General features: G+C 40.5%; 2 protein-coding genes and 1 long non-coding RNA gene across 16 annotated transcripts in view; 1 reads left to right on the forward strand and 2 right to left on the reverse strand.

The window, feature by feature from the left end:
- SH3RF1 (SH3 domain containing ring finger 1) overlaps positions 1-5,004 on the reverse strand; it is an 82,966-nt gene extending 77,962 nt beyond the window's left edge. For 2 of the 4 annotated variants that reach the window (XM_064652453.1, XM_064652450.1), the window contains exons 1-2: positions 4,729-4,817; positions 2,925-3,413 (exon numbers count right to left, since the gene is read on the reverse strand). In XM_064652453.1, coding sequence (XP_064508523.1) covers positions 2,925-3,311 — 387 coding nt within the window. In that variant the 5' untranslated portion in view covers positions 3,312-3,413; positions 4,729-4,817. Of the gene's footprint in view, positions 1-2,924; positions 3,414-4,398; positions 4,527-4,728; positions 4,818-4,986 lie in introns of those variants that run through there. The other 2 variants (XM_064652452.1, XM_064652451.1) reach the window with 2 other exon arrangements.
- Positions 4,957-21,375, forward strand: LOC135413175 (uncharacterized). The gene is made up of 2 exons (XR_010430119.1): positions 4,957-14,352; positions 16,622-21,375. It is a non-coding gene; the product is annotated as an uncharacterized LOC135413175 (long non-coding RNA).
- A 410-nt stretch (positions 21,376-21,785) lies between these two features.
- The window catches only part of NEK1 (NIMA related kinase 1), a 45,397-nt gene continuing 44,877 nt past the window's right edge, over positions 21,786-22,305 (reverse strand). For all 11 annotated transcript variants that reach the window (XM_064652444.1, XM_064652446.1, XM_064652439.1 and 8 more), the window contains one exon: positions 21,786-21,967. In XM_064652444.1, the coding sequence (XP_064508514.1) occupies positions 21,954-21,967 (14 nt within the window). In that variant the 3' untranslated portion in view covers positions 21,786-21,953. The remainder of the gene's footprint in view (positions 21,968-22,305) is intronic.

Consider the following 22,305-nt stretch of genomic DNA (forward strand, 5'->3'; position numbering starts at 1 on the left):
ACCATTTTATTTTTTCTCCCAGGCAAGCTGACTGCTCAGAACAGAAGTGCTGGGCAGTCAGCAAACACAAGTTCTCCATCAGGTACAGCAGGATGCTGCCTTTGTCCAACCAGTATCAAGGAAAGGCACAGAAGGTTTTACATATCAAAACAGCAGGGAAATGAAACAGGTAAAGAACTTTCAGGGATAACTTGTTACAGCAGTGAAAGCTTGTAAGGGTTACAGAGAGAAACACAGTTACTATAGTGGGGGAGATACAAGGCACAAGATTTGTTGTGCCCCACCACCCACCCAGAGTCATTAGTTTTAAGACTCAAGGAACCATCAGTTTGTTTATTGCCATGTGTCACCACGTACATACAGAGAATGCAATATACTGTGCAGTAACAGGGCTGGCTGCTCCACAGTCATTGATGCAGTTCAGGAAATCATGCTGCAGTACATGCTATATTAACTTCTTCTGAAAATTATGGCATTCTCTGAAAGGGCATTTATGAGCTTAGTATAACTTCAGGGTATAAGAAGAATGTTTATGACTTGACAGCCTTCATCCACGTTCACTTCATTTAACACAACAGAAACTTTCATTTACTAGTTCCCCTTCAGCAAAATTAGTTTAGGAAATCTGACTCTGCCAGTTATCTAGAAACAGATTTTCCTCTTCAATTCCCAGAGAGGAACTGTATTTGCAAGCATCTTTGTGTAAGAGTTAGCAAAGCAAATAGGGCATTCACTTCAACACTGTCCATTAAATTTGTATTTTGCTTTCTGGACTTTTTTTTTTTTTTAAACCCCTTTCATATAGAAAAAGGAAAATTAGTTCATATCTCCACCTTCTTATCTGTCAAAGTCTCTTTGTGTTCTTAAAAGTACTGCCTTCCTAGTAAAAAAGGCTCTGGATGAAGTGGACAAAAGATGAGATCATCATCTTTCCCTGTCTCCCAAAAGAAAGGCGGTACAAGAATGCCTGTGAAACCCCACAAACAAAGATGTAAACAAAGAAGCCTTACTGTAAAACACTGAAAACTAATATACACTATCAGTTAATCACATAAGGAATGCACATGGTCACAATTTTAAGGGCACACGGTACAGCATAACTAATAAACTGAAGCAACCTTCCATATGTTATCACTTTCTACTCTGCACAACATCTGGAAATGCAAATATTGCACAACAGGATATTATAGAACATTAAAAAAGAGGGAATATTCCATATTCAAGTAATTTTTTCTAATAAGGCTTTGAGAAACCCTGAAGTGCAGTCCTTCACGTACACTGATGAACTGGAAGTCTTTCTGGAAGAGAAGTAGTCTCTGAAAATACACAGTTACGTACAAAGGTCAACACAAAAAAATATATATATAGACAAGTCCTATAGGTATTTTGCTTTGTTTTAAGTTGAAGAGCTTTTGCAAAAGCAAGGTATCATGATAAACACCTTAAAGTTCTGGAGAAGACTGGACTGGTTTTGATACTGCTGATGCTTCTTTGCAGTACTTTTTAAGGTTTCTACCTCCTGGAAGGAAAACCACCAAAAACATAAAAACAAACCATCAACAGAAAAACCTCACAGATCACCTTCTCTCCTCACCAATTAATACATACAGAACAAAACTCATTAACAGGAAGTGGGTTGATAATTATAATTTCTATATTCTAAAGTAAAGAACCTAATGAGATCTCTAGCGAGCAGAGAAAACAATATCATCTAATGGAAAAACCCCAGTATTTTAAATCCTCATGCAAACTTAAGAGGTGTAGCTAAGATCTTTCAGAGATATTCTGATCATGTAAGTACAACGCAGGAAAATCAATGTAAGGCTTCCTTCCCTGGGTAAGTAAACTAAATAATTCAGCTACACTTTAAAATAAAGACTAGTCCTGCCAAATACATGTTCCAGCCCTCTCCTTGGAACTCCTCAAGATATTTCATAAAAATCAAATAAACTCCACAAGATGGAAACCACCTAAACCATTCAAAAACTCCGCTTCAAACACAGGAACTCTGAATATGCATGCATCACAAATTGGGCAGCAAAACCTTTCAGAGAAGCTGTCCTGCTTTGTCATTAGATAAAACAGAGCAAGGTCTGTCATCTCATTAAATTGCATTTCCTGACACAGGCTCTAGAATGAATTATCATAAATGAGGCTACTGAGTCTTGATTATAAGGTATGACAGAGTCTACAGATTGCATAACTTTCATACTGGAGTATAGAAAGAAGGCAATGTCTTCCCATCATGGTACATAGATTTTCCGAATCACTTAGAAAAAATACCTTGAGAAAAAAACTAATTAAAGAAGAGGTAAGGACTGACAATGTAAATAACTTACCAGATCACAGGAATTCAAACACATCTTTTTGAAGGAAAAGAAGTAAAAATGTAGCTACTTAGAAGCCAATAGCAAAACCTTTATCGATTTCAACAACATAACTTTATGTTTAACATTTGTTATGTCTAACTCAAGGAAATTTACTGATAGTAAGAATCATTACAGAAAGTGCATGAGCCAAAATGAAAACTCTAATCTTGCAGTTGACAAACTAAGAACAATTTCACATGTTCTTCAGAAGGTGTTTATCCTTAACAATTACTTAAGCTTTCCACATAAGTTATCTTGCTCTATTTGATGGTCTTTAATAGGACAGATAAGAGTTTGAAATGCTTTTCTTCTCCTTACCTCAAAAACTAAGTTTTAATAAGGAAGTATTATTACTGTATTTACACAACAGTAAACCAATAGTGATAGGAGTACTGATGTGTTTTGCTTGAAATCTACGACAATTCTCAAAAATATGTTATTTTGCTGTATTAACCACCTGACTGCCCTTATCCTGAAGCAGAGGCCATCAACCATTTTGAAATGGTGAGGAAAAGATAGGAATGCAACAAAATACTGTCACCACATAGTACTTACCCTTACAGGAGGGCTCCGTGCTTGCACCCTTTGCTGCTGTCCAGCTTGAGAGCTCTGCAGGTCCTTTGATCCACAGTTAGCTACAGTGTTGATGGGGACCCTTAAAGCATTTGTGCTGGTAGTCCCACCTCCAGCTCCAGGTTTTCGAGGCCTCTGTTTGATGCCATCCAGTAGTCTAACAAGCAAAATATTACTGGGGAGTTCGTCAACACTGCAGTCCACCAAAGTCCTGCACTCTGGACATCGAAGCTCATTTCGAGAGCTCACAATGCCCAGCAGACACCGTTTACAAAATGTGTGTTGGCAAGGCAAGACCTTTGCAGAAGCATCAAGGCGTTCTAAGCAAACAGGACACTCCAACAGATCCAGCAAAGCTGATTCATCCATTTTCTTTGTATTACTTAATGAAAAAACAAATCTTTGTAGAATATGTGTGTTTTGAGCACTGCAAGGATATCATGTTACATCCATTCCTCTTCTGACCATGCTCTAAATTTTTTTGAGAGGAAAAAGGCATTAATAAGCTGGGAAAAGAGTCAGCAATACCATTTTATATGAAGATGTTCATACAAACAGCAAAATAAGAGATCTCTAGACTAACTCAGTAGATATTTCAATAAATTAAAGAAACACTAAAATAGCAATAATAGAAATCTACATTAATACATCTATTTAAAGTATTTTAAGAAATGCTAACAGCTAAGGTTTTTAAATTCAAGTGCCCACAAATTTCAGTCTTGAGTGAATTTTTTTTCTCAAATTATTCCAGAACAAAGAGCTATCCCCAGTACAGTAGTATAATAAAGCTTACCTTTCATAATTCTTGCTTAATATATAAGTTGCTCTGAACATTTATTTGAAATTAGCTTTTTTTCACAATAAGAAGATGGCAAAGGTAACTACAACAGAGTTCAAAATCAGAGAGTGTACACCAACAGGGCATAGAAAAGGGAATTACATTTATGCCAAGACGAAGCCCATTGTGAACTGCATTTCTACCATTTCTGTGAAAAGTACTGCAGCACATTCACAGATGAGCCTTGAAAACAGCCTCCAGCTCACAGGATCCTAAGCTTACCATACGCACTGACAAGAGGGTTCATTACAGTGCCGCCTTTAAGAAGCGCTTCAAAAACTATCGCGAAGTGATTTACAGCAGGAAGTGCTACTGCCATATCGTTAGGACAACACGAGTGCTGCGTATGCAGCCAGAGGCAGGGATGAGCCTCCAAGCCAGCTCCAGTATGCAGCGACGGGCTGGGAAAAGGGAGGGGAAAAACCCCAAACACCACCACCAAAAAAAACCCCTTCCCCCCCCCCCCCTAAAAAAAAATCATTCACACTAGGCTGCTCCACAGGCAGAAAAAGGCTTGTTGAGCTCGGCAGTGTCCAGCACCGAGCGAAGTTGAGCGCCTCCCCCAGCCCCCGCAGCCGCCTGCGGGAGCGGCTCCCCCGGCGCTCGTCCCGCACCTACCTGCTCTCAGGCTCCGCGCCCGGGCCGCCTCCCCGATTTATGGCTTTACCCCGCTCCCCTCGGTCACAGCGAACCGCGGGCGGGCGGACCCCGCGGCGGGCGGCGCGAAGGGATCCCCCCGGAGACACGGGGCGAGCGGGGACGGCACCCCGGGCGGCGGGGGCGGGCGGCGGGCGGGGGACACGGCGTTGTCACCCCGCCCCAGGCGCGGAGCGGAGGGAGGGGTCGGGCCCGCGGCCCCTCCGCCGCGCCGAGCCGCCCCTCGAGGGTGCGGGGGATCTCCGGGGAGCCCGAGAGACACCCCCTCCCCGTCCCTCACCCGGCTCTCACCGTGTGGCCGCGCCGCCCCCGCTTTGTTCCCGTGAGGAGCCGCCGCCGGCCCCGCCGGTGCCTCTCCCGCCGCAGCAGCGCCGAGACTCCCGTGCCCTCCCCGCCCCGCCGCGCAGGGGCCGCTGACGCGAAGGGCGGCCCAGCACCGCCCCGCCGAGGGGCCGCGGGCAGGGACGGAGGGCGGGTCCGGCGGGTCCCAGGCGGCGGCACCGCCCCCCGCGGGCGGGAACGGGCGAGGGGCTGGCCCGTCCTCCCCACCTCGCCAGGTGCTGTGGGCGGTGGCTGGGGCGGCGGAGAGCACGGGAGGCTTCCCGGGACGGGGCGTGAGGCGCTCCCCACCCGGCTGTGCGCTGGGGGCAGCGTGGCCACGCACCTGGGGCTGCCGCCCACAGCGTGGAGGTGGCGGCGGAGGAAGCGGGCGTGATGGAGGGAGGGAGGAAGGGAGGGAGGGAGAGAGGGTGGTCGGTCGGTCGGAGGGCTGCCCCCGCTCGCTATCTGTGGTAAGTCACGCCCGGAGCGGCTGCAAGGCCCTGCGGCCGGAGGAGCCGAGGAGCCCGGAGTCCACAGCGGCCCGCTCAGGGAGACACATCTCCTTCAGCTGAGAGGGGTTGTGCGGGGCGAGGGACCCTCCCCGGCCCTCCCCTGGCTGCCCGCCCACAGCTCCCGGCGGCTTGGTGGGTCGCGGGGAGGCCGCGGCGTTTCCCACTGTGGGCGGTGGTCAGACGCCGCGAGAGTGGGCACAGGCAGGAAAGGGAGACAGGTGGGTGCCTTATCACATCCATCGCTGCCTCGGGTGCGGGAGTGCCCACTTGGGCCCTTGCAGCCTGGCCGTATTTTGCTGGTAAGGCTGAGTGCAGCATGTCCAGGGGCATGGCTGCTGGTGGGCTTGGCAGATTAACTGTCGGACTCGATGATCTTAGAGGTCTGTTCCAGCCTAAGCAATTCTGTGATTTAAATAAACCATGCCAGAAACTGCTCCAAATTGGTGAGTGCCTCTCACCAATTGCCTTAGGAGATGATGTGCTTGCTCTGGAGGTGTTTTATGTGAAATACTTCTCTACAAGACTGTGGGAATGAAGGAGGAACTAAACCCTAAGGTACATGCGAATTATCATAAAAGAAAACGGCAAAAAGAAATTGAAAAAAATGCTCTTTTTGAATCAGATGAGGCACCTCATCTGTGGATGGTGAAAAAGTCTAGAGGAATGTTTAAGTTTTAGTTAATCATCTTGTCAACTGCAACTTGAAAACGAAGCAATCTGAAAGCTTCCTTCTTGTGTGTAGTTTTAGCTATTCAAGTTGACTTGAGGAAAAGGCCTGAAGTTGTGTCAGGGGAGGTTTAGTTTGGATATTAGGAAAAGGTTCTTCACCTGGAAGGTGTTTAAGCACTGGAACAGGCTCCCCGGGGAAGCCTGCCAAAGTTCAAGGAGTGTTTGGACAGTGTTCTCAGGCACATGATGTGATTCTTGGGACTGTCGTGTGCACACCAGGAGCTGGACTTGATGATCCTTGTGGGTACCTTCCAATTCAGGATATTCTGTGATTTTAAGTTTTTGTCATCCTTACTGAATTCTGTGTACACGTAAAAAGTTCTTTCTCCTGCCCCTGCCCCACCAAGGATTGTGTAGGTTTGGGGAAGTTGGTAGAGTGACAGGCTTTTCTGTCTTGCTTTCTGGATGTCTTAATTTGGTTTCCAATGGTAATGATATTCTCTGATTATTAGGATTTCCAAATAAGTGCTCGCACTGAATGCATCTCTAACATTTTATTTTTTAGTAGTAGTAGCAGAAATATTGAAACTGCTAAATATGTACAGTTCATTAAGAAATAAGGTTTCCTCCCCCATGAATTCTGGAGTTTAGGAAAACTGATACAGATGGGTTTCTGGTCTGTGTTTGTGCTTTCCAGGGAGTATCATAACATAAATAGAAGGGTATAAACATCTGATACGTAAGAATATCCCCAACTCCCATAGTATTCCTCTGTCTTGCCATAGTATTCCTCTGTATCATGTCAGTGCTGTCGCTACAGAAAGAAGGATAATCAGTACATTCAAAATAGAGACTTGTTGAATCTAAACAAAATTTCATCTCAAAATTGTATTTCCCTTTTAGACAGTGCTTTTTCAAAAGATCTGATCAAGGTTGCTTTGCCAGCCTTTCCAGCATAGTTTTGTAAGCAACGCAGTTCTTGTTGTCTAAACTTAGTTTGCTGCCTAAGGAATGTAAAATATCTATTAAAACGCTAGAGGAATTTACAATACAGGTAGCACACCAGGGAAGCAAGATGAAAGTTCAGGGAAGCAGGATAAAAAGATTACCTTTTTATCAGGGCTGGTCTTTGATAGTGTTTTGTGTAAAGTCTGTAAAATACTAAACATATGGTGGAATATAAGTCAAAGCAATAAACACTCTGAAGAGTATCAGATAAATATGTTACTTCCTGAGCAGCAGCAGTAGTTAATTTTCAAACAAATATAATCCATGTAAAAAAACGTGGGGGTGTGTGCAGATGTATGACAGTGCCCTCTTATGGATGAAGTGTTTGACTCAGAGAGGCTGGAATAATCTGGCGCCAGGACTGAAAGGAACAGAATTGCTGTTACATTGAAGCGTTTATTCATTCTCGCTTCCAGCCACAAGCAGGGAATGGTACACTTTGCACATTTTTACGAGAGGAGACCTCCCTTCTTGAAGGCGTTCGGTTCTTATATACAGTTCATTAGTTCCTTGTACAACTTTTACTAAAGTGCATAATGCGAAAGGAGAGATTGTACGGGGCAGAAATCCATTAAAAACACAGACTTGAAAGATGAGGCACTCCAGTTATTCAAACATCTGGATTTCTATGATTATAATGTCTATTAATATTTGTATTTTACGCATTTTTTATGTAATAAATTGTACTTCTGAAGTTGGTTTTCAGGCAAAAACTATATTTTTTTTCTCCAAGGTATGTTGTTTCTCTTCATCTGGAAGCATCTCTTAATCTGGAGTAAAGGAAGATGCAAAGGACAATAGGCAGAACAGCAAAAGACAAAATGTCAGTAGCAGAAAGAATGGATAACATTGGTTTCTTCCTTTTTTCTGTGTTTTGTATCAGCATCCTTGGTGCAGTAAACCCACTGTGTTCTCTGTGCTCCTTCTCTTTTGCCTTCTCTTCCTTTTCTTCTGTGGGCCAACCAACCTACAAGCCTCCGCCATGTCTTCAGCCCGCTGTGTCGAAACAGTCACACTTTCTATTCCTACCTAAACCCTACAGCAACAATTCCTGTTTCTAGCATGTTTCCAAGTACCCTTAGCTTTTTCTCTGTCTTTAAAATGTGAGGCAGTGTGTACTGTGCCTGGCTTTGAGCAACACCAGCTAATTGATAAGTTGTCAGGTTCACAAGAAGAGGTAATTCGACATTTGCTGCGCCTTTTTCTGAAGGGGGGACGTTCAATATTAGATCATTTCTGGATATGACCACTGTTTTCCATACAACTTCTATAATCTTAATATCTTTACAAATATTCTGTCAAGTTTTGGCAATGAATTATTGGAAAGAGGGGCTAAGAGGTGCACTTTATAATCATCTACATCTACTTCCTTGGAAATTTAACTGAGAAGTAGTTTGAGACATTTCAGAATAGGGTTCCACTTTTCAGTATGCAAATCTTTATAAACATAAAGACATTTGTAAACTAATGCACTAAAAACCAACACTAGGTCCGATCTCCGTTCTAATCCTAAGAAATGTCCCTGAAGATTGCGGCACTAATGGCAGAGATATCCTGCAGGGATAATGTGCCTGAAAAAGTCATGTTAGCAGTATGTATATTTAGAGTAATAAAACAAAACTGAGTGAATGCCAGGTAGAGAAATGCTGGCCTGTGAGAATAAACATATGAAGACATATTTAATTTATTTGTGAATTTCATCCTGAAAGTCTTGAGATGACTACAAAAGACTCCAGGAACAAGGTGTTATGTCTTATCAGAAAGAAAACACAACAGAAGATAGTGTCTTGTGGCAGTCATAGCCTGAATTGTTTTTATTTGTAGATTCATAAGCATGTTCTTTTTCTGAGCTACATTCTTTGTACTAAACTATTTTATAGCTTTTTTTTTTGTTAGAAAGGATCACGTTTCCCCATTTGTAATGTCCACATTAGCCTGTGTTTCCCATGCAGTATAGATCTCAAGCACAGACCAAAAAGATTAATCTTATTTCCTTGTAAAATGACCCCTGGAGATGTGGTGGTGATCCTCTTTCAAAGGCCATGCAAAATTCCCACTGACATAGTTTAGTAAGACTTTACCACTGATGGCCATGCTGATCTTGCTGGCTTTACACTGGCAAGTACAGCACATCGTGAAGAATGGCCAACTTTCTTCAGTCTCTGGTGGAAACGAGCAGATGTTCTTCAGTGACTTTGTTCCTTTTTCATTAAAGAATTGATGGGGTTTTTTTTGTTGTTATATTGGTTTTGGTTTTTTTGAGGGGGTTGAGGGGACTGGGGTTTGGTTTTGCTTTGGTATTTTGTTTTGGTTGTTTTTTTCTTCAGTTAGTGCCAGTTTTAAATTACCTAGCTCAGTTACTGTTGGTGATATTCTAGCAGCATGGAGCTCAGCATGGTTGATATTGATCCAGTCGGTTTGCTGGCAAAACTGAGTTTTGAGCTGTCCCTACTGCACTTTCTGGGTTGTGAACTTGTTTTGACGAGATCAATGACAAATGTACTTTTAAGACTTCTGCATCCTAACAGAAGGGTCTCTGCTGTTCTGATATTTGTGAGGAGGCAGGAGAAATGGGTTGTGCCTTCAGTACATTTTGGCTTCAAGTTTTAGATTTTTGTTCTGTATTCTAGACATGCAGCTTTCTTGAGGAGAGTATCATTTGTGTATTAATGTTGTGAACTGCCTCTCTCTGATAACATGAAACTGGGATTGTAACTTCATACATATTGATGCTTTTACAATAACTTAATTTGTGTCACAGGGAGGGAATATGCAATAGAAAAAGTGTCATTCAAGAATAACATGTTACAACTTCTTAGAGTTTGGGTGAGCTCTTTGTTACAAGACATTCCTACCAGGCTAGTTACAGGAAAACACTGGGCTTATGGGTGCTTATGATCCCCATAGCCTACCTGCAGCATTCAGTGCTGTACCCTGTAGAAATGCAGTAAGGTGTTGGGGTATGTAGGTGGTCAAGAACTTGATTTAAATGATCATTACTCTGATGGGAACATAGTGCCTGCATCTCATTAACCAGCAAGCTTGAAATTGCCCTTACTAAAAACAAGGTTAAAGAAAAAGCAAAGAAGAATGCTTGTTTAAAGAAATCAAACTACATGCCACATATTTTAGAAGAGGAACAGGAATATAAAAATTCATTCTTAATAAGCTTATTCTGAAATCAAACGATCTTTTTCCTTTCTTGCCTGCAGCTGATAAGCCACAAACCTAATCTATGAGGCTGCAGTCCCAGTGCTCCTTTGCCTCTCTAGAATTAGTGCTGTCTCCACAGGGGAGATTCCTTGGGGGACAGAGCATGGCAGATTATCTGTTCAATCCTTTTCTAGGTATCTCCCAATCCCATTTAAATCTGATTTCCCAAAGATTCAGAAGTTATTCGGGATGTAGTTTTAGAATTATTGACTGCCCAAGACTTTTTGGAATACTTACATGCTGTTTTAATAGTTAGCTATTTTGTTAGTAAATTGTAAGATATTAAAAAGTTATTAATATTTCCCCCACTTGCAAAGGTTACATTCAAGTTATGGGTAAAGCTCTTTCATATGAACAGTAAGCCAATAATCATACAAATATTTAAGTAAAATTATGGTGTCACTGACTCTGGACTGAGATCAGGCAGGACTGTAATTAACCACTTCTAATGATAGTGAGCTGGAATGACCAATGTCCAGTTTTATCTTTGAGGAACATTGTGACAAGTGTTTGGAGCTTTGAACACCCAAACAGATGAGATGAATTGCAGGGCCCAAACAATTTTTTTTTCTTTTTAAATGAACAAAAACATCATAAAGGGTATTCAACATTCATCAAAGTTTAATCTTCATTATCACACCTCATTACCAAAGTATCTGAAAGAAGCTGAACGTCTGGAGACTGGTTACTTGGCACATACACTATTTGAACAAAAAACGTTACAATTTTAGATAGGAGGAGGTGGAATTGCTGAGGAGAGTCAGAGACACTTTTGCACGGGGACTGTGGAGAGTGTTGTGGGTGTTGGGAGAAGTCTATATCCATCATGTCAGACCTACAATTCCTAGATTCTGTCTTTTGTTATATTTTGTATTTCTAGAAAAGCACTACAGCTTCACTCTCTAAAATACTGCGAGAAGACAAAGCTAGTCAGCAAATTTCCTGAACAGGGAAGAATTCACAGCGCTGTACTATTTTATCTAGAGGGGCCCTTCAGTCAACCTACCTAGAGCAAATATCCTTAGCCAAAGCCTTGGGGTCCTCCAAAAAGTAACAGGGTGGAACCTCAGACGTATTCATATTTTCATACCAAATAAATCTTTAGAGCGTATTAAACATCCACTTCAGTCTTTCTAAATGAGAGATTTTCACGTCCACTCAGAGCATAGGCTCTGCAACAGGTTTTTTAAAGGATATTATTTCTTCTTTGGGTAACTGCATGACAACATAATGAAAACTCAGAAATTTCTGCAAGTTTTAACAAAACTGTATTCAAGGTGTCTTATTCTAAGAGCACTAACTGGAAGCACATTTACAGAGGAGCAACTCTTAAAACCCACTTAGCTTTTGTGGTCATTAAAGCTAACACGTTACAAATATATGGTAACAGCAATAATATGTCTACAGCGTGGTTTGTGTGTGTTTTATGGTGAATCCTGCAGTTCCTCCTACTGTCCAGATCAGGAAATCTGTTGAAAAGTTCCATACTCCCTTCACCTGCATCATCTCTGCAGTGAGAGTTGGTTTGGATTTTGTCCCAGAGCAAAGTCTGAATGTAGCTATGCTACACTCTCAGACTTAGGAGCAGGGACTGCTCCAGGATAAATATGTGACATCTTTCCATATGAAATTCATGTGTTTTTAGAGCAAAATCTACAAGAAGGATTTGCTAACTTGTTTAAATCCAAAACTAAGCTATTTTAGAATTTCGAGTGCTGCAATAGCTTGTTTGCCAGAAAAAAAAAATGGTCGTTAGTTCTTAAAAGCATGCTCAGCTAGCTTTTTTTTTTTTTTTCCCCAGAGAGATTTATTTCCTTAAAATAGCATTTTGCTCCTAAAAGTGCCTTCTGGGCAGGCAAGTAGAATTATCAGCATGTTTACTTTTCAGACATCTCTGCCACACTTGAACAGTTCTGCTGTGGTGTCATACATGAGTGATGAGGTAGATTTTGTAAGAGTTTGTATACTAGGATATAAAAAATTAAAATGTGTTACAGCATTTAAAGTGCACTAACATTTTAGTTCCAAACTAGTCAAATCAACGTCCTTACACCAAATTAAAGCATTTTCTATGACTGTAGCATCCCTTTTTGGAATGTATCCTCAGCTCCAAGGAAAGTTGCATCCCCATTAGCACAAATTAGACCCCTTGGCTGTCTGAAAGGTACAGAAGATCCTCTACAGCTTTGGTTCTCTGCAGTTTCTAGTACACTTACAGAAGGATGTCAGCAGAGGTTTGGATGTGATCAGTGTACCATCCATGTACTGTGCTTTTGTATGTGATACCTTAGAAGCAAAAAGCAAGGATTTATGATGTAGCTTGATTATAAAGGAAAGTTTTTTAATTACATTGGGATGAAAGTAAGGGAATAAAGGGACAAGTTGCCCAGTGATTTTTTGCAGAATCACTATCATTCTGCTACCACAGTTCTTTACAAACAGAGGAATGTAGAAAAGAAGACCCCAAAACTTTCCTTGTTCAAAATAAGATTAAGGAAGTGAGATAAATGTATGAAGTGTTCATGGCTCTACTTTGGATTTCTTTTATAAAGCTTGTGACTTGGCTTCTAAGTCGATAAGGACATTGAGACACAAAATGAATTCTCTGAGGCTGCTAGCGCAACAAGGCTATATAATCACTCTGGGATTGCCAAAGATTTCTTTCTTTTTTTTTTTTTTTTTGAAAGACTTGTGTCACTTTCACTCCCACACATCTGGCAAGAGAACTCTGCACTGGCTTAGCTGAAAATTCTTATCTCATAGATCACTACTAGCAATAAATTCCAGCCTTTGTGCTTACTTATATTGTCCCACGGCCTGGAGTCACTGATTTTGTGGAACTAGGAATGCGGGCTGTAAAATATTTACTCACTAACACCCACACACACCAACACAGCCCCCCACGCCCCCCCCCAAACACCCCATGCCTCAAAACCATGCCTCTAGCTTCCTTCGTTGTGAAGTCAGCTTTGAAAATGTAAATCACATCAAACTGACTCTGGGGGCCAAAGAAAACAGGCAGCTGGATTCCATCCCTTTAGCTAAGAATCAGCCCTTAAATACCTCTTAAACAGACACTTTATATGAGCTATAGTCAAACTCATTTTCAAGTAATGTTTTCCCACATGTCCCAGAAAAAGTGAACAGCATCTCTGTGCGTGGATGGACTGGGGCACTGACAATGGGTAAGTGTGCCAAAACCCTGCAAACTGCTAATGCAGTTCTACTGCAATTCTTCTCTAAGGTCACACCTACGCTAAAAATCAATGTATTTTTAATCCATGCCGTAGTCCTTAAATATAGCTAAGGCAGCTGTGCTCTGAAAGAATTGTTGGCAAATGGCCTGCACTAGGTGTTTTCCTGGGTGTTAGTTCGCATCAGTGAGCATTTTTATCTAGTATTGTCTTCTGGAAGCATTCTTATTTATGAGATTTATTGTGCTGATCCTTTTCTATGTGACAGAGATGGGAAATATGAAGGCAGCATTACCTCATACATTGAAGACTTTGCAACTTGTAGTAAAAAAAACTGGAAAGATAAGAGAAGGTTAGACAAATGAGACAATGACTGGCACAGATGCAGTTATCTCTGCGGGATAGATTAAATAATATGCTGGGGAGGAAGAAGAACAACAATTCCCCATACTAAACCCCAGATTTCCAGTTTAGCAACCTGTCTCTAATACCATTAACAAGCAGGATCAGAGTTAGTGATGACCAGCAAGTGTTGCTGGGTAGCAAATGCATTCTCTAGGTGTGGGGAAAAATGGTATGGAGACACTTGAGATGCAATGTACTTTAGTATCTCTCCATTCTTGATGATCAGATTTCAGAAGAAAAATCGGCAACTGGCATATAATAAAGCCAGATTATTTTCCAAGAGTCACAACAATCCTTCTTGAGTAATTTACCCCAGCAAAAACATGGCAGAATAACCAATCAGGGTATAATGAACATGAAATGCCTTCCCATTTATTTTCCTAGGACAAATTAACAATGTTTTGACTCTAGTAGATTTGCATAACGTGAAACGTAGTAGTTTTAACCAATATACCGGCATAATCCAGGAACAAGCTGTAACTTAATTTTTGGCATTTTTATTTTCAATTTCCCAAGTGACTACTAGTGAGTGCATGGGAGTGTTTTTTAATTGATCCTGATACACATTCACATACAAGGCCATCAAGAATGAGGTTAGTGCGTTATAGCTGCTGCGGGAACCTTAGCTCACTTGCATTGACATTAGGAGGATTAAGTCAGAAACAATACTATTTCAATGCCATTTTTTTGTATTTACTTGGCAAATACTCTTGTCAATTTAAAGTTTCCCATGGGAGGTGTCAAGAGGTCACTGAAATTTTCCTGGGCAAGGGAGGGAGAGTGGTTGAAACCATGGCCTCCCTGCTGCTTCCTTCAGTGTTTTCCTTCATGTCATTAGTGCTGTACTCGGCACTTTCCCCCCCAGCCTCCATTAGAAGTGAGTGAATGCAAAAATGTTAGTGAGAAGTGGAGGCAAGAAACACAGAGAAGGTTTCCCTGCTGTTTTATTTGGCTAATTCTAGGCCTTGGTAACAGTAAACTTAGTCACAGAAAATGAGTATAGAATATATTGTCTAGTATGCACAAAACCTCCCAGATGCTTTCAGCACATTTTTTTTCCCAGTTCATTCTATTATTCTACACAGTTTTCTGTCCAAGGATCACAAAGCCTACTGACCTTTCTGCTATCCTATGGCAAGAAAATACAGTTCCCTAAGGCTGCAAAAGCATTAGCGTTGAATTTCCAGAAATGAGGTACCTGCAATTTCCATGAACATCAATGTAGCTGTGAGCAGCATATTCTTCAGACACCACTAAGACAGAAATGCAGAATGGAGGGATAGGGGAGATACCCCACGGTTTACAGGCCTTGATGCCAGGCTTCTGAATTTAAACTAGAGTTGAGATATCAAAGATAGCTTTGTTAAAGCTAGTGAAGTAAGAAGGGATCTGACCTGTGTTATACTACAGATTAGTGTGATCCCTGTAACAAGCCCCCACAGTTTATTGTGTGATAAACCAGGCAATTGCACAATTACTAAATTTTTAAAACTAATTCAATTATACATTTCTCACAGTTTTAACTGCTGTAAGGCAGAATAAAACATCTGTGGGGAGTTTTGCCAGTAAGTGAAAACAAAAATAGCGCTAAATAAATACATTACAACTTGATTAATGCAAGATAAACATTACAGGCTACACAGCTTTTGCTCCTCGGCAGGCCTATTTCTCTTTGTATGTTCATACATAAATTTCTCTTACTAACACTGCATAAGCAGTCTGGCACCATCCTTGACAGATGAGCTTTAGGAACTGTTACAAAGTGGTTTAAGTTATAGCTCCATCTGTTATATCCCATCCTTCTGATGGAGATTGTGTTCACTGTGGCAGAATAAGCAGAATGGAAGACGTGTTCATATCCTCACCGACAGCAGCTCAGAGTCTGGTGCCTTGGCTCACACCCATCTTCTCAGCAGTTTAATCAATGATGCTCTGCTTCGTGCCCAAGCATGAAGGTGGATGCACATTTCCTTCTGCTGGTCCTGATAATTGTCAGCAGAGGGGAAGGACAGTGGAAAACAGGAGCAGCTCCACAGATCACAGTGGGATCTGACTCAAGCTTCCTTTAGTTTAACTAGGAGGGAGGAGGCTGCCTTATAACTGTGCTCATCCATGCTCCACTATTATATGTATGGCTAAGTAATGGTACCTGTGGTGGAAAATCTGCCCATTATGATCTGAGCAAACTATAGTATCACTGCATGGTTAACAAAGGTTGTGGGGCAGGATTGAACTGTGCTGCCTTTCCCAGCTGGCAGTGCTTGACCCCACAGACTGTTGGAGTCAGAATTTCCTGGAGTTTTGTCCTGGGCAAACAAGATTACCCAATGTAGAGAAAGCAATAGTGATCATCTGTGGAAAGGTGACAAAGCGGTGAATAAAGTGAGTTATTAACTCACTCTATTAACTGTGATCATTAACTGATATACTAAAGTCCACAGTGGAATAGGATATACAGTTCAGTGCAATCAGGCTTTTCCACAGCTGGTAAAACTGCTATATTACTAATAGCTAAAAATCAGGGATGTTTTACTGCTGTCAAAATAATTTTCATATATGTTTACTAACAATAAACACAGATCTACTAAATAAGGTTCTAAAACTATCGAGCATGAAAAAATAAAATATAATCATATTTCTTAGAATTAAAAGGCATAGAAGTATGTCCAGTATTATGTCCAAATTTATGCTATTGAGAAGCTCAACTGCCATAAACTTCCATCTTTTGAGTTCCTCCTACAATGTTTGAAAAACAGGATTAAAATACTCCAATTTGTATGTTTTCAAAACTAACGTCAGTGGGAAAGGATCAATTACTTGTGCTATAATAATGGCGAATTAGATGTATTTTATTTCTTTCAGACATCTTTATCAAGAATTGCCACAGAATCACAGAATCAATGAGGTTGGAAAAGAGATCACAGGGTCCAACCTTTCACTGAACACCATGTCAACTAGACCATGGCAGTAAGTGCCACATCCAGTCTTTCTTTGAATACCTCCATTCAGAGAAAGAAACAGAGCCTAGAGTAGTAAAACAGCTACAGTAGTTTATAAAAAGCAGTTTTAATCAGGGCTCTTGTTGGCAGAGCTCCACAATAGACAGAGTTCATCATTAATGACACCTCAGGTTTTCTGTCTTTTCTGTATGCTCATCATATCAATCACTTGAAAAAGGCTACATAGCTTAATTTTGCAAAACTTCTCTAATAAAATGGTTCTAGTAGCAATAAAACAAATAGCAATGAGAACATTTGGCTGCTGATGGAGAAGACAATAGAAGAAAAATATGGCATTCCTGAAGTATTTCTTGAGATTCAAAATTTTATTGAGATAGAAACACAGATTTTTAGCCTAAAATTTGAATTTGAGGAAGTTTTAATCTATATTGAGGATACAGCCAAAATGCATACTTCATCCCTTCCCTCTAGAGAAGAGATTACTGTCAGGACTGTGTGCAGGATACAGCAAAAATTAGGGTATGTCAAGGACCTGATCATGGTTCCCTTATCCTCAGAGCATGTCTCCATCAGTTTGAGCCACAGTGCTATTTAAAACTGAACTGTACTTTTTCCTGGCTGACTACAGTCCTTAAGGGAACATCCATCAGCCAAGCAGAAGTGACTCATGCAACGCCCCAACCTCACACTTGATACAGTCAACCTCAGGGACAACTTGTTAAAGAACTGTCAGAGCCATCCTGAAACTAAGCAAACACTACCTCACTTGAGTTTTCCCACTGTGCAACCTGCCTGTGGCTTTAGCTTGTGTTCTGCAGCTAATGTGAAAAAACTCTCCGAGTCTTTGGCTCTGCGAGTTTCTAAGCTGCATTGTTAAAAAGAGTGTTAATGGAATTGGCTAAATCCCATCTTGGATTAAAAATGTCTTGGAAATAAAATCTGGAAGAGTGCACCAGATCAGAGGTGCTCAAGGCAAGCAATTTAGGAAGAGCAGCTGAACTCCTATATATGTATGTCTCACAAATAACTGCAAATTAATATGTCTTTGTGGAAGCAGCTCAATTAAGGCTTTAGTTGCTGAAGAAGTGTTTTTAAAACTCTTCCACAAGCCAACCATTCTAAGTGCTACAGTTTGAATTGATGAACTCATCAGCTCAGCTGGAAAACATATCAACTCGGACATGCATCTGAAGCGTGAATTGCATTAACACACAAATTTAATTTAAAGGAAGAAGCTCTTTATGGATTTTAAAACTAGTACTTAAAGTCTACAAATTGCTCCAGTTAAACTGCTATGATAAAAATGGCCAAAAAAAAATGTTCTAGGGATGGTAACCATTGATTTCTATTTTATGCTATATTAGAGTCTACATGGCTCATGAATAAACAAATGGTAAAATAAGATTTGAGAAAGCACAGTTGCAAAGGAAAATGTTTAAAAGGACTGAAAAATCAGTCTGTATTTCAGTATTTGTCTTTGGTTTATCACAACTAATAAAATTAAGTAGAGCCTAGCTTTATTTGAACCTTGATGAGGCGCTTTTAGTAGAGAGACAAATCAGTAATTTAGTCAGGGCCATGCTTCTACCCCAGCCTCTGGCTGAGGGGAAGATTATACAGAGCCCAACCTTACAAAACATCTCAACTGTGCTGAAAGTGTTGTATTGTTTTATTTAAATTTGCATGTAGTCATTTGGGGAAACTGGGCATACCATGCCATAAAGCTCTTAGGGAGCATCCAAAGGAGGGCAACAAAGATGGTGAAGGGCCTTGAGGGGAAGCCTTATGAGGAGTGGCTGAGGTCACTTGGTCTGTTCAGCCTGGAGAAGAGGAGACTGAGGGGAGACCTCAGTGCAGCCTTCAGTATCCTCATGAAGGGCCAGACACTGATCTCTTTGTGGTGACCAGTGACAGGACCCGAGGGAATTTTGTAAACAGACAAAAATCTGCATTTATGAGTGTTTTCAGATCATGGTCTTGTACAAGGAAATACCCATAAATCACAGGGACTTAAGAATTTCCATTCTGATTCAGCCTCGCCCGTTGCTCCCTTCGGGACCCCCTACACAGCCCCGGGCGGCCCCACACCCTTCTGGCCGCCGTGGAAGCTGCACGGGGGTCGCACCCGCGGCGCCGCCCGCTGCCACCTGGCGGCTGCACCGGGGCCAGGACAACCTGCAGCCGGGGCTGCCAACAGATCTGGGCAAAGTTGTGAAGCTGTAGAACAAAGACGTGAGTAGAGAATGTGTGTTTGAATAAACATACAGCATTCATGCACAGAAGCACTAAAAGTTGAAATAAGAACTATTGATAAATCACAGAGAGCCTCATAAGGAAGTACGCTGGAACTTGGTTTCCATCAGCCACTCACTTACCAGACCACAGAAACGTCTGAGCTCTGCTTTGGTTCATGTTGCTCAACCAGGTAATACATTTTTCTGAAGTACTCTCTAGCAGTAACTTCAAATATGCACTTGGAGTTCAGCAAACTGAAGAGCAAAAGCCTCTTCAGGCTCTGTTCTTCAAAAAAGATTTTAGGCACCAGTGCTCAGGGTAGAGTTCTGTACCTGTTCAGGTCAAACCAGCTCACTGCTGGGGGCCTTACTCCTTTCTGCTGAAGGTTTTTTGTTTGTTTGTTTTAAAGATTTCTCAACTGAATTTACAGTTGGCTTCAAAGGTCAAAAAGAAAGTCTGAGGACAGAGACATAAATGTGACATAGTTCACAGAATATGTTTTGTGCCAAAAATACCATTCTATTTCTCAATTTGCTACTAGAATTACAACAAAAAATTTTTCACAGTGCATGTAATATGCCTACAACTGAAATGTTCAACTAATTTCAATAAATTACATACAGACCAATAAATCATCTTGAAGCCATGTTGTTCTTTATGTCACTATAGCATACATTAAATATGAATTTAAAATTTAAGATGAAAGTATTTCTTTAGCAAACTTATTTACTGTGTGAATTTTAAATTAGCTTTTGAGGGATTCCAAGGATATTCAGTATTGGTTGTCAAGTTTGAAAACTATTCTTAAAAAGCTGCGCACAATCTACATGTATTTTTCAAATCATTAATTGGTAAAAAGCTCTATGTCTGTAAAGCTTGAAGTCTACAGATTATGTTCACTTTTCTTACCAGGAGCAAGCCAGCACACTGCATAAGAAATAAAGAATGTCAATAATAATATTTCAATTAAAAGACGTAAACATTCCCCCAACCCTTAACTTCAGTAAAACTGTATCACCTTGAAAGAATTCAAACCCATAGGATATACTAGTTGGTATATTTTCTTCTTTCCACACAGTTATTCTATATTCTTTTACATTTAAAAGGCTTTTGGTCCTCCCTTCCTCCAAAAGGGGGAAAGGTATGATTTGAAAATCAAACCTGAAAAAGGAAATAATGCAGACTCATTCTTTATTAAAATCTTTATGGTGTATTTGCTGAATGTCATGGATGATGTAGCTCATTAGGATCATTTCTCTGAATAGATTTTGCAGCAGTGAAAAGTGGAGCAGAAGAGAAGCCTGGTGAAAAGTTACTGGGGGAAGTTAAAAAAAAAGAAACAAAGAAGGAAAGGGAATGAGAAGAGAAGCAGCATAGGACAGAACCAGCACCATTTCCAACAATGATAACACTTTCTCATCAGATGAAGCAAGAGCTGTTTATCAAGTAAATAAGGATATTAAAAATGTATTAAAAGGCAATTAATTATTATTATGAATTTTATTCTGACCACAGATTCCCAGGATACCACTGAACTAGAGTAAGTTTGGTCTACCTTTAGGAATTGTATCTGTTTAAAAAAATTAACGCTTTTCAGTCGGCAAAACTTTAATAATGACACAGTAAAACAACTATACAAAAATCATGTACATATTTTGACAGTTTAAATAATAAATATATATATATATTTATATATATATACTTGATTTTACTTTGTGGAAAAACAACTTTTGATAGTTTTAGATTGTGACTGGCTGTAGCTGAAAAACACCCAAACCCCTATTTTTCTCCCATAGGGCACTTGGAAGTTTGACAGTTCATTGGATTTGTAACAAGAGACTTACTGTAATGGTAAACCAGTAAAGTTGTTTTAGAGGCAATGACTGGAAAACAACAGAATACCTAATGTCTGCCTGTATAGTACTGCTTTGACATGAGGAACAAGGAAATGTGGGTCAGAAAAACGCTGGTTTTGCTTTTGGCATGGTGGAAACCAAGCTACAATACAGCAGCCAAAAGATTTGAAGTATTACACAGCACTTGGGCCTGCAATATTTCATTTTCCCCCATAGCTGCTGGAGCCATGAATGTAACAGTAAGACTTTAGAAACAAACTGGAAAACCTCCACTCCTTTCAATTCAACATTATCATCAATTAGATTACAAAATTCAAGACAGCTAAATAACTTGGATTTTTGGGAAGGGGACAGGAAGGGGAAGAGGAAGAAAAATATTGGAAAAAAGAGTTTTCTAGCCCAAATGGATTTTACAGTCTCAAAAAACCCCCAGGCATTTCTCTGAAGACTTACATACCAGTCTGCCTTGATTCAGAAACACCATTAAGATATATCAGATATGACAGAAGCCTTCAGCTTCAAAATACAATAAAAGTGAAATACTTGAACTAGACCACTAGATTAAGATGCTATTAAAATACAACCACGAGGGTCAATAAAATGAAGTAACTTCTTTATGTAGGTGTAAAGAAAAGCTATTTGAAGTGTGTAAGTGACTAGCTAGATGTGGGTACTTCCACAACACATTAATGCTTCTGATTGCTTAACTGTACCAGCCAACTGTTGATATGGCAGAAATTTTGTTTAAATTATAGGTCTCAGTTTTGTAGCAGAATATATACAGGTATTTCTTTCTATATTTCTTTTGGAATTTGAGAGGTTACAGGTTTGGGGGGGGTTTGTTTGTTTCGTTGAGGTTTTTGGGTTTGGTTGATTTTCTTGGTTGTTGGTTGGTTTTGGTTTTTTTTAAATTTTGGGCACCTGGTATTTAAGGGACAAATATGCAAATACACACAAGAGAACTCCATAGATATCTCAGTTTTAAAAGGCATGTTTTTTCTCTTTTTCATACAATCAACATTCTTTTTTGAAGTCTTGCCTCTCCTGCCCCATGTTACATTCTCCACTACAATTTGTTATTCAGCTGTGCAGACTTCAGACAGTGGTATGTAGTACAGCATTAAGGAATTTCCTGAGTCAGGTTTATTCATCATTACCTGTAAAAAGAGGGAGACAGACAGTGTGAAAAGAAGAGACACACACAGACACAAAGTCAAGCTGGGGTTACAAAACAAACTAGAAACCACAATTTAGTAAGCAATAATACAAGAATCCACAAAGTCTGTCACCAATGAGGTGATCATTACCAAAACTGCCTTGAAGCACTATATGTACAAACATTGAGCATCATGTCATCTTGGATTAGAGAATTTAAGATAGTTTCACCTCAAGTGGCCTGCTTCAGTTAGAAAAATCCTCTTAGGAAAGAGCAATAGAGATTTTTTTTCTAACTTTTCTTATTTGAAGAGTATGAAGCTTTTGACACAGAAGCTCA

Source organism: Pseudopipra pipra, chromosome 4 (genome assembly GCF_036250125.1).
Source record: "Pseudopipra pipra isolate bDixPip1 chromosome 4, bDixPip1.hap1, whole genome shotgun sequence".
Taxonomy (NCBI): Eukaryota; Metazoa; Chordata; class Aves; order Passeriformes; family Pipridae; genus Pseudopipra; species Pseudopipra pipra.